Raw genomic sequence first — 17,728 nt, forward strand, 5'->3', positions numbered from 1 at the left:
CATGTATACACTAATATGTATAAAATGGATAACTAAGAAGAATAAATAAATAAAAATCAAGTCACTGAAGAAAACATGTACAGTAATATGATTTCATTTATGTAAAGATCAAAAATTTGTAAAACTAAACAGTATATTTTTTAGAGATTCAAATGTATGTAGCAAAAACATGAAGGAAAGCAAGAGAATGATGAATAGAAATTTAGGATAGTGATTACCTCTGAGGTGGACGAAGGAAATTTATTAGTTCAAATTGGAAAGTGGCACAAAGGAAGCTTCAAAACTGACAATGATATCCTCTTAAATTTCATGATGAGTACCTAAGTCTTTTGTAGTATTTATGTGCTTTATGTCATACCCATTTCTTCCCTGTATTCATCAAACACTTAAAAAAAAAAACAGTTTTAAAAACTGTAAAGCCAACGAGGTAATTTCGGAGTTGGTAGTCACTTTTGGTAAATTCTTCAGATTTTAACTCTATAGGCCAAAAATAACATCTAATCTTTCCACAGGATATGAAATTTCTACATTTTCTAACTCTAAAGCTACCAAAGTAAATTTAAAGATATGGGATCAAAATGGGATTGAAAAACTTGAAACCACTTCCCAGAGATTGTCTTGAACATCTCTGGACACTTCTGTGTCTGCACTGGTCCTCAGCCTTTCTCCTCCACCCCACCCCTTCACAGAATCCATACTAGAGAGAACCTAACGTTAGGAGGCTCTGGAGCTCTGTAAACGGAAACCATGAACCACAGATTCCCTTGTTTAGTGACTGCCCTCCCGTGATTATGTATTGGAATGCCGAAATGACAAGCTTCACACTGCAGACCAGACTGCCAGATGTACTCCCAGCTGAGCAGAGGCTGAGGGGATTTGGCTGCCTCGGGTATTCCAACAGAGACACCGAGGCGTGAGTAGAGGAAGGGCCAAGCTTTTTAAGTCACCTTAGGTTGCATTGGCAAACAGGTCTCTTCCAATACTACAGCAGCAGATGCAGAATCCTGTGTACCAAAACACCTGTGAAAGTGGGGAAAAGATAACAGGGAGGGGCTGACAAAGAACAAAGTAAGAAGTGGGCCATACCTGGTAGCAAAGTGAGGGGTAGTTATGAGAATGCAGGAAGTGGTAACTTGAAAGAAAGGAGAGGGATTAGGATTAATAAGTCTTAGAGAAAAAAGTGCAGAGAAAATTTGCACCTCAGAATTGTAACCCACCATTACCTATGGTAACCCTATTTATAAAGAGCCATTAAAAAAATAAACCTTTAAAAAATGTTTTAAAATCAGATCTATAAGTGAAAATCTTAACTTTGAAAGTAGAGTCCTGGTAAATACTAAAGATGTAAAGAAGCATTGCTCTTCATACACGGCAGGAGTTGGGTCGAGTAATTACCAACGTCTTTGCAATTAGTTATTACATTTGAGGAGAATTTTTTCTGGGCTATTTACATTTATCTTGGAAGTGACACTTTTCCCCAGATGATTCAATCAGAAGAGTGTTCTTTAAACTGGAAATAGGGGGGTTTAAGTAACTTTGAAATTTCAAAGACATCTTAATTTTAAAGAATTCACATTATTACTACGTGAGGTTCCTAATAGAATATGTATTTTAGTCTGCAATTACTGCCATTAAGGAGTTTAAAATAGTCTTTCTTTTCATCAGTGTGATTTTGCATATCCTGCTGGTGCTTATTATATACCAAACACTAAGCATTTTACATATACTAGGTCATTTAATCCCTGCATTAACCTTTTACGGTGAGGCCTGTTATCCCCATTTTATAAACAGTTAACTAAAACAGAGAGATGAAGAGAGTTGTCCAAGCTCACATGGCTAGTAAGTGGAGAAAAGCAGATTGAAACCCCGGTAGTCTGGCTTCTGAGTCTTAATTTTAACTTCAACCATCATGCTGTGTTGTTAATCTTACGTCCTGTGTCTTAAAGATTGTTTATTAGGCTGTGTATCCTTCCCTCCTTGTGTTTGTTGGCATACTAAGTCAGTAGTTATCTGTTTAAATGAAGTTATGGAAAGTAGTAATTGAGTTAAGTAGTTCTTTATAATTATCCCATTCAAGAGTGGGTTGACATGTTTCAATTACCAGAATTAGTTTACATAATATAAAACTAACATTGTGTTCAATCTGTGTGTGTGAGAAATTGCCGTGTTGGATTCTATTTAAGAGTGACATCTTTGCCAGTCTTTAGCTTTGTTATTTTGAGCAAATCTCACCATCTCTTTGTCTTTCATGTATCCGTAAATATGAGAAAACTGAAGGCATACAGAGGTTTAAAAGAACTAGAATGAGAAATGCAAAGAGAATCCAAAGTATCGTGTAGTAAAAACCAAGATTCCCTTCCAGGCACTTGTAAGCAAGCGTATATGTTAAGAGTGGTAAAAAGCATGCATAAATATCTAGGAGGAAAGGTATGATGTATTTTGTGTGTGGTAAAAGCAGTACAAAATAAATTCTATTTAGAGAAGCTTTATGTAGAAGATTACATTGCTCTAACCCTGAAACAGCAGTAGACTTTTATTCATAATAGCCTGAGGGCATGGGAGTGGGGAATACAGGAGGGGTGTAGAATGCTAAGAAATTTTGTTCAGTTGCTAATATAATGTAAAGAGATTAAATGTCAGCCGTGTTCTATTTTTAACACCAAATTGATATTTTTATACTCAGCCAGTACTTCTGCTTTCACTTTTGCTGAGAGGGCATTAGAGCATGTCATGGATAAAAGGGCAGCTTTTGAGAGCTGAGTGTGTGGGTTCAAATCCTGCTTGCAACACTTAGAGCTTGGGTGACCTTTGGCAAGTTATTTAAATGCTATAAACCTCAGTTTCCTCACTTGTAAAAGGGTAATGATAGTTTCTGCTATGTAGATTTATTGTTAGGATGCCTTAAGGTAATCGTGAAGTATCGATACTTAACCCAGTGCCTGGCTAGCGTTTAATCAGTGCCCTTCACATTTCCACGCCTGTGCTTGAGTAACACGGTGCTGGCAGCCCTGCAGTTTCTGGGAGGCTATGAGAGAAGGCTCTGTAGGCTGACAGCACCAGCATCATCTGGGAGTGGCCCCATTGCTGAATGATGCAGGTGTGAGGCCCAGGAAGTGGTTTGAACAAGCCTTCCAGTGTGTGTACACGTTAAATGTTGAAATCCACTAGTGATGCTTTTTGTTGAAGAGTAAGGCTTCTGTAGTCAGGCTGTCTGGGCTCAAATGTTGGATTTGCCATTGATAAGCTGTGTATTCTTGGGCAGCTTAACCTTTTCTGCCTCTGTTTTTTCATTTGTAAAACAGCACTAGCAGTTGTAGCTCCCTTATTGGATGGTTGTGAGGATTACGAGTTAGTACACATAAAGCACTTAGAGTCCAGTTTGGTACATAGAGAGCTCTTGGTAAATGTGAGCTCTGCTGTGATATTTACGATGACCACTATATTCGTTTCCCATTGCTGCTGTCACAACTACATAACAGTGACTTAAAAATACACATTGATTATCTTAAGGTTCTGAAGGTCAGAAGTCCAAAATGGGTCTCACTGGGCTAAAATCAGGGTGTCAGGACTGCACTCCTTTCAGGAGGCTCTAGGGGAGAATCCGTTTTCTTGTCTTTCCAGACTCCAGAGGCTGCCAAGTGTCCTGGCCCTTGTCCCGCTCACATCTTCAAAGCCAGCAGTGGTGGCTCGAGTCTTTTCTTACTTTACATCACTCTGACACTGACTCTTTTGCCCCCTCTTTTACTTTTAGGGACCCTTGTGTTGATATTAGGCCAACCCAGATAAGTCAGGGTAATCTCTTATTTTAAGGTCAGCTGACTTCCAGCCTGATTCCATCAGCAACCTTAATTCCCCTTTGCCATGTAACCCAGCCTATTCACAAGTCTGGGGATTAGGCTGTGGACGTTTCAGGGGACCATTATTCTGCTTCCCACACTACCAGCTTGTGATGGATGATACTCAATACACACCAGCATTGGACTGCGCTTCTCTTGTAAGCTTGCTTTTCCACTCTCTACCTTTCTTCAGCTTTTTCTACCTCTTATTTATTCCCTAATCTGCATCAGTTTACATCCTTTGCCTCATACTCAGTTGAGGAAATAGAAGCCATCGGATGAGCACTTGCACACCTCTTATCCGCCACATCCACATACTTACCTGAATATATCAGTCTTCTCCTTTGACTCTACTACAGTGAAGAGACTGTCTATCTTTCTCTTCTTAAAATCCTGGCATTTCTCACTGCCTGCCTCCCCACCCCCGGATTTTTAGATTTATATGGACAGTATGTAGGATCTCCCATCTTTAAAAAGCCCTCCTCTGAATCTGCATTTCTCCTCTGATTTCTCCATCTCCCATTTATACTTCAGCTCCATCTCAGAATGCCAGTTTCAACACCTAGTTGTTCAAGCAGAAACCTGGAAATCGCCCTGGAAGGTAGCATCTCAGCCTTCCATCTCCAGTCCACAGGTCACTGCCTCTCAAATGTCACCCCAGCTGCCTCCCAACCCAGGCCGCTGCCTCTGAACTGTGTCCCCAGCGCCTACATGTGCTCCCTGGACTCCTTCCTCCATTCCACAGATGAAAAATGGAACTGGATGTGTGTCACATCTTGCTTCCCCTTACAAACTTTGACTTTCTGTTGCTTTCAGGATAAAACTTAAAAACAAAAAAAAAAACTTTAACCTGATCTGGCTGGTGTCACTCCAGCCTCGTTGCTCATCTCCCTCACTCAGTGTGCTCCAACCACGGTCTTGTAGTTTGTCGGATGTGCCAGGTATTCTGCTTTGTGGCCTCCCCATGTGCCTAGACTCATACCCTCTCCTGTCTTTGCTTCCCCACCCCACTCTGCTTATCCATCTTCATGACTCATTCTAAGCTGAGGAAGACAGAACTAATTTCTTTCAGGACCATTTAATTTAGTTCAGAGGTTTTCTGCTGAAGAATTTATTGATCGAATTATCACTATAATAATTGACATGCTAGACATCATGAGAACCTCTTTAAAAAAAAAAGGTTAATTTCCATCTTGCACATCTTACTGCAGACATAGCTGTGATTATAATGAAGAGAAAATGTAGCTATAATGCTTTTTCACTTCTGGACTACTTAAGAGTTTATGGGTACCAGTTAGAACATGGTGCTCCCTGCTATGTATATACTGCCTGGGGTGTATTTCCCGGGTGTCCTTGCCAAACCTAGTTCATCAGATGCATAATGATCTAGCTGTTCATGGATGAGAAGAGAAAGTGGTGGCATGATTATTTATGTATCATAAAACATGACTTCCTCATTATTTTTATAGTGACTCTTCTTGATTACTTGACACTTTATTAATATTTCTCTATGTATCTTATGTTGCAGACTATTCAGACTATGAAGACAGTTCCCTAGAATTTTTGGAAAGGTGCTCTTCTCCACTAACTCGATCTTCTGGGAGTTCTCTGGCTCTACGAAGCATGTTTACGGAGAAAAATACAACATATCAGTACCCAAGGGCAATTTTGTCAGTTGATCTTAGTGGTGAAAGTATGTGTAACCATGTAATGCTTAAAACAAGTCTTAAGATTCTTAAATGTGGAACCGAAAATAAAACATACTTTAATGAGGCCTATCTGAGCAGGGCACACAATTTAAAAAGTTATTCCATGAACTAATATGAAAATCTCAGTATTAGAAATTTGAGCTACTTTTTAATTTATATAAAGTAAAATTGGCATTTATACTTAACTGTAGGACAGGTAGTAAGGAAACAATTAGTGTCTACTGTGTACTGGTCTTCTGCAGGTGTTTTTACATGTATTTTCATATTCTTCACTACCAGCTTATAAAGTAGATATTGTTACCCACACTACATAAACAAGCAGAGGCTTATGGGTTAAGTAACTTATGGGGCTAGTTAGCGTTAGAATTAAAACTCATACCAAGGTCTGTCTTAACTCCTAAGGTAATGCTTTTTCTGCCAGATATTTATCGTAGTCTTAAAAATGCACTTTGACTTCCTGATCACAGATATGTCTGTAACCAAAAGTCTGGAAATGTGGTCAGATCAGTGATTTGAACACATTCAGGTATTAAGCACGTAGACAGAAGGCCATGTTAGGTGGTGACACGAGCCCTGCAGTTGGAATCTCTCAGGTTTTCCTGTAAGTCCAGTCCTGACAGTGGAAGGTGTTGAGGACTCTTACCTGCCAGTGTTCTAAGCAATGGGAAGAGGAACTCTCCCAACTGCAGATATTGATGGCTTGAGACCAGAGCTCTAGCACAGTAGGAACCAGAGTCAAGGAGTGAAGAGTAAGGGATGGGGGTTCGTCCTATGTAAAATCCCAGGGATATTTATGGGGAGTGCCCTGTCTTTTCCTTAAGTGCCCTACATGGCAGATGGCAGGTCATGTGTTTTCTCTGGCACTGTTACTGCCTATTCTCTTCCAGGCCTAACTCCCCTCTAGCTCACTGTGGAGAAAAGCATATTCTTCCCTTTCCCCTAAAATAAGCACATAGCACTTTTGAGATTTTTAAATCTCAAATCTAAAAAAAAAAATTGGGGGGATTAAGAAAAAGTTCTATCCCCTTTTCTAACAAATACAAGTCCCCATTTCCCTTTTGGGCCAGTGGTTCTTAACCTCAGGTGTACATTAGATTCACTGGTGTGATGCTAAAATACATGATATCAGGTCCTTCAGCGGAGTACAAATCTGGGATTTCTCGGAGGGTGGGTCCTGGCAAGACAGCCCCAGTAGCCAGGGTTGAAAATCACATAACACCCATACTGTGAGCCATCAAGGTCTCAAAATTGCCTTTTCATACAGAGTGATGGAGAGTGGGAGATAATATCTGGATGACCGGTGTTGCTGGAACTAGAACACTTGAGAGAGGGCTGGGAAGAGTGTCATGAATGTGTACCCTCAGTCCCTCTGTCTTTCCCCTGCCCTTCATGTGTTCGAGCATTGAGCTCTGAGAAGAAAACTGGAGAGGTTCTCAAATGTTACTGTGCGTAAGAGCCACCTGGAGAGCTTCTTAACACACAGCTCTGGGTCTTACCCATGGTATTTCTGATTTCGGACAAGTTCCCAGGTGATGCTAATGTGGAAACCACACTTTGAGAATACTGTCTGGGGAAACAGCAATGTCAGTTCAAGGGGCAGCAGTCATAAGAGAACAGTGTTCTGTGGCCACTCGGTTGGAGCTGTTGTCCAGGTGGCCATTTCAGTGTGAGAAAGAACTTGTACTTGCTTTTCTTATTTAACTTTCAACCCAGTGGCCCGTTTACTTAGCCTCCAGAATTCAGCCAAACACTGCTTTGATGCTTGCGAGTTAGTCGAACTGGATTTTCTGGCCAGTATTTTAAATTTGCCTTCTGGCACCGTAAAGCCTGGCTGTGTTGGCCATACAAGCCTATGTGAGATATACACTAATTCCTTTCAATGATAGTAGTTTTTAAATTAAATTCATTGCTAACCCTGTTATGATTGCCATTCATTGAATACCACATACGTGCTGCAGCAGTGTTTGAAACTGTTCATCCATGTTCTAGTCTGCCATTTTGAAACATGAACTTGTATTCAAGAAAGCCCAAGAGAAAATACAAATTTTGGGTTTAAGTTAGCAAGATTATGAATAAATGAAATTTACTCTTCAGGTTCTCAAAACTACCCATATTGTTAATATTAGAAAGATTTTATAATATCTAATTGATTTACTTCTGGTTCCTTGAATGTTTTTTTGTATTTCTGTACCATTGTCTCATTTCTACTGACCTTACTCTCTCCAAGATGTCCTACAATCCTGAAGAGAAGAAAACATTTGTTTTTCTAGAAAACATTAACTTTTTATAAATCAGAAACAAAACATTCAAAAACATTGAGTTGGGGAAAAAATAAGCACGATTAGAAGCTGATAAGGAAAGCACTAAGTCATGTGAAATATTTAAAATATAAATTGCATGAATTATTTAGTTTGAATTCAGGCAACTTCCCCCTGGTCTGATTAAGTCTGAAAAATTTTTCTCTATATAACGACTCCCTCCTTCCCTCTTCCAGAAACATTCTGGAGTGGCTATCATATGTATCAGGCTTCATCCTAAGCACTGACTACAGAGCATTCAACAATGCAATGGACTCTTGCTTGCTCTCATGGACTCTTGACATTCTAGAAAGGGGAGATGAAAGCAGCAGGTGAAGGAATGGTTGAGAACGTGACTGCAGGTTAGGGTGGTGAGGTAGGGAGGAGCCAGCTCTGCTCTCTGTTCTGAGGAGCAGCCTCCATCCCAGGAGCCTGTGAGCAGTGGTGAGGTCTTGTGTCACGTGCCATGTGATGACTCAGTTTCCCTAACATTTCTCCACCCATACTCCGGCAAACCTGTAGTGCCCTGTCATCATTTCTTTCCCTTTGTCATGATTAAACATTTCCTTATATTTGCCTTGATATTTTTTTTCCTCAATAGCCTGAGCTAAATGATAATCTTTGACTCAACGCTGTTATAAGTACAACCTAAAGCCTAGGATTTAAATAGAGTTGTATATAGTGGTCATCGATATAACCTAACTTCTAGGGTATACTTATTTATTTTTTTAAAGATTTTTATCAAAATGAAATTTAAACCATTTTAAAATTCCTTAGGGAACTCATAATCCCAGTTTAAGAAATGCTGAAATCATTGAGAGCACAGGTGGTAGAGTCAGGCGGTCCTGGTGTGCATTTACCGCTAGCTGGTATGTCATATTTAAAGTGCTTCGGGTGGTACCTGGTGTATATTAAGTGCAGTGGTAGTTGATGATACTGTTACTGTTAAGAATCACAGTACTGCTGTTAGGACCCTAGGCTAGCTCCTTCACCTCTCTGAAGTGCTGTGTAGCTGTATGGTGCAAATAATGGACGCTGTTCTTTTTACAAGCCATTGTTGTTGTGAGGATCAGAAGGGATAATGTTTGTGAAAGCATTTGAAAACTGCAAATTTTAATTGTTAATATCAACCTTAGCCCTAACCTCTGTAAGCACCTGGACTAAGGGATACTTTCTGAGTTACTTGTAATGGTGTTAACATTAAGATGTAAAACAATCATAGTTGCCTAAGCTTCAAAAATCATTTGTTTCTTTGTCTAGAGACAAATGCTGTATTCCCATTCGTCTGCCCTCCCTTTCTAAATACTTAATAGCTTATAATCACTTCTCATAGTGCCTTTCTTTCTAGAAAATGATGTAAAAATGAAAAAAAATGCTGAGTATGCTTTTATGTATATTCTAGACTTATCGGATGTGGATTTCCTAGATGATTCTTCAACAGAGAGTTTGCTCCTAAGTGGGGATGAGTACAATCAGGACTTTGATTCAACCAATTTTGAGGAATCTCAAGATGAAGATGATACGCTTAATGAAATTGTGCGATGCATTTGTGAGATGGACGAGGAGAACGGCTTCATGATTCAGGTGACCTGCCTTCCCTTCAGCACAGAATGAGTTAGTTCAGGTGCTCAGCACATTTGCTGGGGCATCTGTGTGTTCTCTTTTTCCTCACCGTCCTTTTGAAGGTGGAGGCTTCTACCAGTTGTAATGATTGGCAGATTGCTTCTTCAGATGAAGTAGACTGTTTTCTTATCTGAGGATCTTTCTCCGGGTTGTTTATTTTGAGGTCTTCTAGCTGAAATTCTTTTCAAGAGCCATTAAGGTGGCTAAGCGTCCACACTGAAGGGTAGACCATAGCAGTCCTTTTCCTGCTGGTCTGGATCCTGTTGTTTAATAGTTTGTGGTATATAGTCACCCTTCAAAGGGTAGAAAAGTTTCCACAGTATTGAAGATTAAAGGAAAGCTTTGTTGCAAGGATTACCATTACAAATACCCTCTCCCTGTAGAAAAGGTATCTTTAAGAAAAAAGGAAAGCATAACCCATATTTTGTGGTTACATTTTGAAGATTCGGAGATGTTAGTTACAGAAACGATGAAAAAGTAATCATCTTTTTCCCCCTTTTCAGTGGTTTTCTCAATAAGGGAACTACAAATTTATAGGTTCACCACACAGGTAGTACTTTAAGAGGTTGTTGCCTAACGCACTGCTACAAAGTCACCTATTTTTTTTTTTTAATTTCTGCACTTCAGTAAGCTATTTTTAAGAGTTCTAAGGATGTGTGAAATAGATGGGAGAAATAATCTTACGCCTTTTTTTATGATTAAGCCCGTTTATCAAAGCACATTTTAATGGGTGCAGCGAGAGGAAGTGCTTGAAATAGCTAGCTGTTTCAGAAGTGAAATTGCTCGTAAGTCATCGCTTGCTTTTGTTGCGTGGATTAAGAATTGAACTGGCGGCCGCTGCCGCAGCAAGACTCAGCCAGCTAGTTGAAGAGAAGGGGGTCTGTCTTGATTTCTGGCGAGTAAAGCGCGGTTGTTCCCCGGCAGTGTGAAGAGTGCCTGTGCTGGCAGCACAGCGTGTGCATGGGGCTGCTGGAGGAGAGCATCCCGGAGCAGTACCTCTGCTACGTCTGCCGGGACCCTCCAGGTAAGCTTTGGCCCCTGTGCTCATCGCAAGGTGTCTGGAGGTCTTGTTACGTACAGGTTCCGTTGTACGTCAGCTGACTGAGACACCATGACCTCTGTGTCCGCTAGACTCCGCTTCCATGTTAAAATTTAAAATTCACTGTTTGTTATAGTTTCATTTTCCATATTAATTATTTAGGCAGAAGCATTAGCATAGATTCCTCAGCATAAGTACCTACCTTACTGGAAGGAGAGGGTTGTGGCTTTCACCTGAAAAGAACTAGCTCCTTAATCTACTCCTGTGTATTGATTTCTAAATAGGTTAACATATGGCTATTTGAATGGACTCGGAGTCTGAACTCACGCTCCTCCTGACGTGGTTTTGAACGAGTGTCTGATAGTGCAGCAAATGAACCTAACGTCAGAGCAGATGGGATGTCCAGTTATCACGCCCGAGTCCTTTAGTTTACTGACGAGGCAGCTAGGGCACAGAATGTCGCATGCCTCGTGCACAAGGATGGTGCTAGACTGGCCGCACCGAGAGGAAGACCTGTGCCTTTGGGCTCCCTGTCCACTAGGTGCCTTCCTCCACGCAGAGGCTCTCCGGGCAGCAGTGTTCTGCATGTCGTGTGCACTTCCATCTCCGAGGCAGAACCCATCTAGACATCTCAAATGAAAGGCTGCTGCTGCCTTGTTCTGTCTATCAGAAATAATAATAATAATAACATTAAGAAGGAGGAGAGTTATCCAAACCTACATGAAGGTAGGCATTTGTTCATTCGTTCATCCAGCAGCATTTATCAGATGCCTTCTATTTGCCACAATCTGTGGTGAGAGGTAAGGTGATTGATTCTAACCACGCCGTCCTCTCTCTCACAGCATAGTAGGGGCACAGACATAGAAGCAACTAATTGTAATAGGAAATAATTACTATCGGTGGTGAAGATATAGGATTATATTGGATTCTGTGAGCTCTTAGATGTGAGGGAGGGGTCCTTAGTCAGTTAACTAGAGCTCTTTGTTTCGCCCAGTTCAAAACAAATGTTAGTGAGAGAAACAGGTACCCCTGTCTAGTTTCTATCGAGCCCTTTTGGCCTTTTTAGAAAACAGATGACAGAGACATAAAAAATGGAAAGCAACACACTCAAGGTTCCTCTGCAGGTGTGACCTGCCACTGACCACATCCTTCATGGAGTTCGTCCTGCTTACCAGGCAGGACATCTGAAGGTGGGAGGAGCTCTCACAGTGCCAACTCTTCGATGACGCACTGTCTGACTCGTCTTTTGAATTTGTTCTTGGTCCTAGAGCTCGCCTTGTTCACTGAGTGATGTTAATCGGGTAGCAGTTGAAGGGAAATCTGAATAAGTGGAATCCTTTGTCACTTTAATGTCAACTTTATCTACAGGTCAGAGATGGAGCGCAAAATATCGTTATGATAAGGATTGGTTGAATAATGGGAGAATGTGTGGGTTATCATTTTTAAAAGAAAACTACTCTCATCTCAATGCCAAAAAGATAGTTTCCACACACCACCTGCTTGCTGATGTCTATGGTGTTACGGAAGTCCTGCATGGGTTACAGCTGAAGATCGGAATCCTAAAGTAAGTGAAGGGTGGCGAAGGGAGGGGCATACTTTAGTGTGAATTTTAATTTAACTAAATCAGTTGGCTTTTTGCAGGTTCAGATTAGCAGCTTGGAAGACAGAATAGATATTTGAACAAATTTTAACTTTAAAAAAAAGGAAAGGTTAGTAACTTTTTGGATGAATAGCTCCTTCATGCCTATTGTCCTGGAATAGAGAAGCGTGGGTGAATAACAACGGCGTCTAGTATTTCAGCAAATGTTAGTCCCGCCACACTGTTTTGTGGGCTTACCTTGTACACAGAAGTACAGTTGCTGTGGTGAACCCTTTGGTGTGTGTCCTCCTTCAGGAATGCTGTCACGATGAAATAGATGAATGGTATATTTTTAAATTACCTTAAGATTGGCTTTGAAGGGAGCCAACAGGTCATGTAATCCATTTGTCTCCTGTGCACCAAATATGTTATAGTCATCCCGGGCAATTTCTCCTTAAAAACAAAGCAAAACAAAAACAGAAAAAACACTGAGCCTCCATACATATCAGAATGTTCTTGAAGTCCTTGTTTTCAGTTCTTCCTAATACCTCCCTAGAATTTCTCTTTAAAAGTATACATATTTTATATAAAACAGGGTGATTCACTGGTTCTTCACAAGATTTTCTTTATTTTGACTCACTTGCCTGGGCCGGAAACGTGCCCCTTCCCTTCCTTCCATCTCCGTCCCGCCCCTCCCACAGTGGCGAGGCCCACTGAGTACTCTGTCCCTGTGGTTCCTTACCGTCCCCGTCTATACTTTGTAAATTCCCGGTGGCTCCAGTCTTCTGCTCTTTCAGTTCATCCTTCATACTGTTGCCAGTGTGATCTAGTAAAAGATAAAGAGGAGTTGGTCTCTTTGGAGCTTAATATACCATCGTGTCTTCCTGGTGCCCAATGCGAAGAGTGCAGGCTCGTTCAGCATGCGCTCTGAATCCTTCCACGATGCGTATTCTCTCTGTCATTTTGTTGTCATGTCTTCCCTCTCCTAATTTTTCCCCCAAATGTTCCAGCTATACCAAACCATAATCGCTGAATGAAGCATGCTTTTACATAGCTCCAGGCCTTTACTCACAGCCAGAATAACCTTCTACCATTAGTCCTTCTAGCAAATGCTTTTTCATGATTACCTTCCCAACTAGAGCTGATCGCATCCTTGGCAGACTCCATGCGTACTGATTTCAGGCACTTTGGTGCACCTTGTTTATGTCTGCCTCCCCTTACTAAGCCATGGGTTCCTTGAAGGTAGGGCTTGTGTCTTATTTATCATTTTATTCCTAGAGGTTAGTGGAGGGATAAGTACTCAGTAATTGTTAAATGGAATTTGCTTTGGTTGTATGTCATAAACCTGAATATGGATTTCTTTATAAAAAGGCCATGCAAATGCTAAAACTCACTAAGGAGAAACTAAATTATTAAGCTAAGCTTTTTTTTAAAACCTGGTTGTCCATGACACCAATATGAATTTCTGTACATTCATAATTTCACTAAGGATTTCAACTGGACAAATTTTGCCTCATGCCTATAGGCTCTCTTTATGTTAATATTTCTAATAATAATAGTTATTATCACTAGCTACTATTTATTGGAAGTCTACTACAAAACCTGAAATTGGTGGTTTCATGTGCTATTTCATTTAATCCTTACAGTAAAGTTCTTACTTTGTTTGGTAGATGGGTAGTCAAAGGTAGAGTTTCTGTAACTTGTCCAAACTCCTCCTCTGAGGCTCAGCAGGATTCAACACATTGGACTATTGAATTACAAATCTAACTTTCCTTCTACTATGCCTTCTACCGTTGAAGAATTGTTGTATTTTCTGGCTATTAAACTATTAGGAGTTCAAAAGATAAAATTTATAATTTCAGAAACAAGCCTTATTATTAGAAAGAAAACTAATGTGTCTCCTGGTATTTATCTAATTTGGAAATTATCAGTTCACAAACATTATTGAGCCTTCTCAAAGGTTTATGCCTCCAGACTATCCTCCTTTTACTTACTACAGAATATGATGAATGGATTCCTCTTTTGCTTACTACAGAATTTTAATTACTACAGAATTAACTGTGCGATATCATGCTCACATCTTTAGTGAGGATGGGGGAAAAGGGATATTATCATGGACTGTTAGTGAGCATGTAATTAGTACAGCCTCTTTGGAGGCCACTTTGGCAGTACCTGTCAGAATTAAAATGTGCATACATTTTCTAGGAATTTCATATCTAGAAATTTATCTGACTGATAAATTCCCACTTGCGTGCAGAGGTACACACATGCAAACACACACACGTGTATTGGCGGGGAATTGGTTGGTGAGACTAACCTGCAGCACGTTAATACTGTTCAGCTACTAGAGTGAAAGTGAGGGAAAATCTCTGCTGACAAGGCAAGACGCCCTTATGTGTTATATATGAAGAAAGCAAATTGTATGAGAGCCCCATTTGTGTACAAAGAAAAAGTGTGTGCTTACCCACTTCAAAAATAATTTCATATGTACAGAAAAAGTGTGGAAGATTATACTTCAGTTATCTGTGATTGCCATGGCAGGGAGGTTTTTACTTTGTACACATTTATAATCTGAATTTTTTGTCATGAGGAAGTATCACTTTTTGATTGACTAAAGATGTTAAAATATGCTCATGTAAAAGTTTTTCATGTTGTACAGTTTTAAAAAATACAGTGAAAAATGAGTAAAAGAGGTGCATATATCAGATGATGATGTGAACCGTCACAAAAGTACATTCATTATTGCTTTTCCACCTGAGTTTTATTTCTGTAAAATTATGAAAATTTACATTTTGGATGAAATTCTGGGCCAGGTTAACCTAGAAAGTACCTTTACTTTTGTCTTGAGTGCCTGACCTCCTGCTAACCTTGTTTGCTTGGCGGTGCTCTAGGTCTTCAATAGAGAGGTGGGGATCGGTCCACCTAAGTCAGTACACTGAACATACAAAAGGCATGGATAACTGAGGGTGAACTATGTAATTGTACATTCTGAAATTTATTGTGGCATTATACTTGTTACTGGACTTTTTTTTTTCTGAACTTCTCTTTCTCCAACTTTATTTTAAGGAATAAACATCATCCTGACCTTCGTCTCTGGGCTTGTTCTGGGAAGAGGAAAGATCAAGTAATTGCTGGGGTAGAAAAAAAACTAATGGTGCAAGACACAGTTAATGTGGAAGAAAAGAAGTATCATGTACAGAACCATAAGGAACCACCTCGTTTGCCCCTAAAAGTGGAGGGAACTTATATAACAAGTGAACACAGCTACCAAAAGCCACAAAGTTTTGGTCAAGACTGCAAAACTCTCGCAGACCCTGGGAGCTCAGATGATGATGATGTTAGTAGTTTTGAAGAAGAACAGGAATTTCACATGAGAGATAAAAACCGTTTACAATACCCAGTAAAAGAAGATGGAAAGCCCGGAAAGGTATAACTAGTTCATTTGTCTTTGCTTGGAAATACGATAGAACAAAGGAAAGTTTTGTGAAATAAAACATACTGAGATTCCAGATTTTACTTACATTTCCAAGTTCACAAGTACCTTGTTAGGGTAAAGACATTTTTTGCGTTCGCTATAGGAAAACACTGGCCATTTGAACATTTAATTATCCCCTAATTCAGAAATGTCGTAATTCATTAAACTTTTGCCTTAACAAAAGTTTCAAGTTTATAAGTACACTTAGATGCCTCTAAAAACCATGAGCCAAATTTTTTTCCAAGTGAGAATGTCTACGTGTGAAAACATGAAAGTGCATGGGGGTGTGTATATATTAATATAATTTGTGTTCCTTTTGTATGTGTTTTAGATAAAAAGTGGCACTTTTTATCTAAAAAATCATCTTTTTAAAAATTATAGCATATTTGTATATGCATATCAATCACATTGTGCACTAAGTTGAACTCTTACAGCCCTGTGGACATTGAATATTTGTAAACTTATTTCTTGTTCACAACTTAGAGATGTCATGCCTTCATTTTTTATTGATTTTTCAATTAACAATACTGCTTTAAAATTAGTTCTTTATTTTTCTGGCCTCTTTTATCAAGTAAGTTCTATAAATAAATACTTAACTGAATTTGAAAAGCTTATATTAGCCAAAATTTTGCGGTAAATTATTTTGTCAAATTAATATCCCTCTTATGAAATGAGTTATCGCTGGTGAAACTGAGGTCAGATTTTGTGTGTGTGTTAAGCAGTCTGCACTTTTTCAGTTTTTAAGGGTTTTTCTCTCCCCCTCACCTCATCGATTTAGCTGCAATAATAAAGTCCAGTCTGCAGTTAATTAGGCTTTATACTAGCCTTTGCCAACTATCTTAATTTTTTTCCATCATTGCTTTTTGCCTTCACTCCACTTGTGACACAGCTTAGATTAACTGAGGAAGGGGTCAGTCTAAGTTAGCTGGGCTTTCTAGTTACAGAATATAATTAGCTCCTTCATTTCTTCAGCAGGTTTTATTGAAGGGCTTCTACCCTGTGTAGCGCTCTGCTAGGCATTGTGAAGAGACATAGCAGGCATGTCTGCTTTTCAGGACCATCAGATGTAATCTAGTTATGTGCTAGTACTTCCTTTACAAATATTCTGGGAGTCAGGTTGGATTTTACCTATCATTGTGGGTAGTGATGTTTTTAATGCATCTTTCCCTTTATGACATTACATTTCATCCAATTCTTTGTTTTTTCTGTTGGCTCTTTGGAGAAGAATTCAGCTGAAAGGAATACAGTATTTGTTTATAATGATAAAAAGGGCACTGAAGACCCGGGAGACTCACATCTTCAGTGGCAACTCAATCTCCTTACACACATAGAGAATGTGCAGAATGAAGTCACCAGCAGGATGGACCTGATAGAAAAAGAAGTTGATGGTAATTTAAGAAAGAATTGAAATACAATTGCTGTAGTCTGTAAAGTGTGTTTATTGCACTTTTGAATAATTTAATTGAAGTTATTTGAAGTTTTTAAAATTATGGGACAAAAACTACAGATGCTGTCCAGGCTGATGGAGCTTTGCTGCTCCCTTTACATTGTATTTAACACATCTGGCATTTAGGGTCTTTTAGTCTCAAGACAATATGACTGGATATTTTAGGGATTTTGTTTTTTAAGATGGATATTTATTAAATATCGCCCACCTGCCAGGCTCAGTATATACCATATGGAATATTTATTATTCAATGAAAAATAATAATATTATTCATTGAATAATATTATTCAATAAATTACTATTCAATAAATAATATTCAGTGAATATTTTCATTGAACTGTGTTTTTTTTTGGAAGTCAGCCTAAGGACTTTAAGCATATTTGAAATGTGGGGGAAAACATTTTGTTTTCACTCTGGACAGTGTTTGTTAAGGGAAATTAACAACAGAGAAGTCCTGCAAGTTTAAGTAGATAAAGCTTACGTTTGCATATACACATTTTCAAATGTCTTCTTTTATATTTAAAAATTTTATTGCGCTGGAGCCCTAAGGAGTGGACAGGAAAAATGTCATCCCCATTTTATAGTTGAGAAAATAGAGTACCTTAGATTACTAATCTAGTGTTTTCCTATGCTTTTTGACTGCATTTTTTTAACCTCATAGATTGTATCTCCTGCCCACCCCCCCCCTTTTTTTATTTGCGAAAGTATGTGCTACTTTCATCC

At 39.3% G+C, this 17,728-nt stretch overlaps 1 protein-coding gene across 2 annotated transcripts in view; it reads left to right on the forward strand.

The window, feature by feature from the left end:
- The window catches only part of PHF20L1 (PHD finger protein 20 like 1), a 73,298-nt gene that overhangs the window by 54,367 nt on the left and 1,203 nt on the right, over nucleotides 1-17,728 (forward strand). For both annotated transcript variants that reach the window (XM_065895216.1, XM_065895217.1), the window contains 6 exons: nucleotides 5,365-5,529; nucleotides 9,245-9,426; nucleotides 10,390-10,489; nucleotides 11,873-12,068; nucleotides 15,150-15,510; nucleotides 16,784-16,946. In XM_065895216.1, coding sequence (XP_065751288.1) covers nucleotides 5,365-5,529; nucleotides 9,245-9,426; nucleotides 10,390-10,489; nucleotides 11,873-12,068; nucleotides 15,150-15,510; nucleotides 16,784-16,946 — 1,167 coding nt within the window. The remainder of the gene's footprint in view (nucleotides 1-5,364; nucleotides 5,530-9,244; nucleotides 9,427-10,389; nucleotides 10,490-11,872; nucleotides 12,069-15,149; nucleotides 15,511-16,783; nucleotides 16,947-17,728) is intronic.

The sequence above is a fragment of the Phocoena phocoena genome, chromosome 17 (genome assembly GCF_963924675.1).
Source record: "Phocoena phocoena chromosome 17, mPhoPho1.1, whole genome shotgun sequence".
NCBI lineage: Eukaryota > Metazoa > Chordata > Mammalia > Artiodactyla > Phocoenidae > Phocoena > Phocoena phocoena.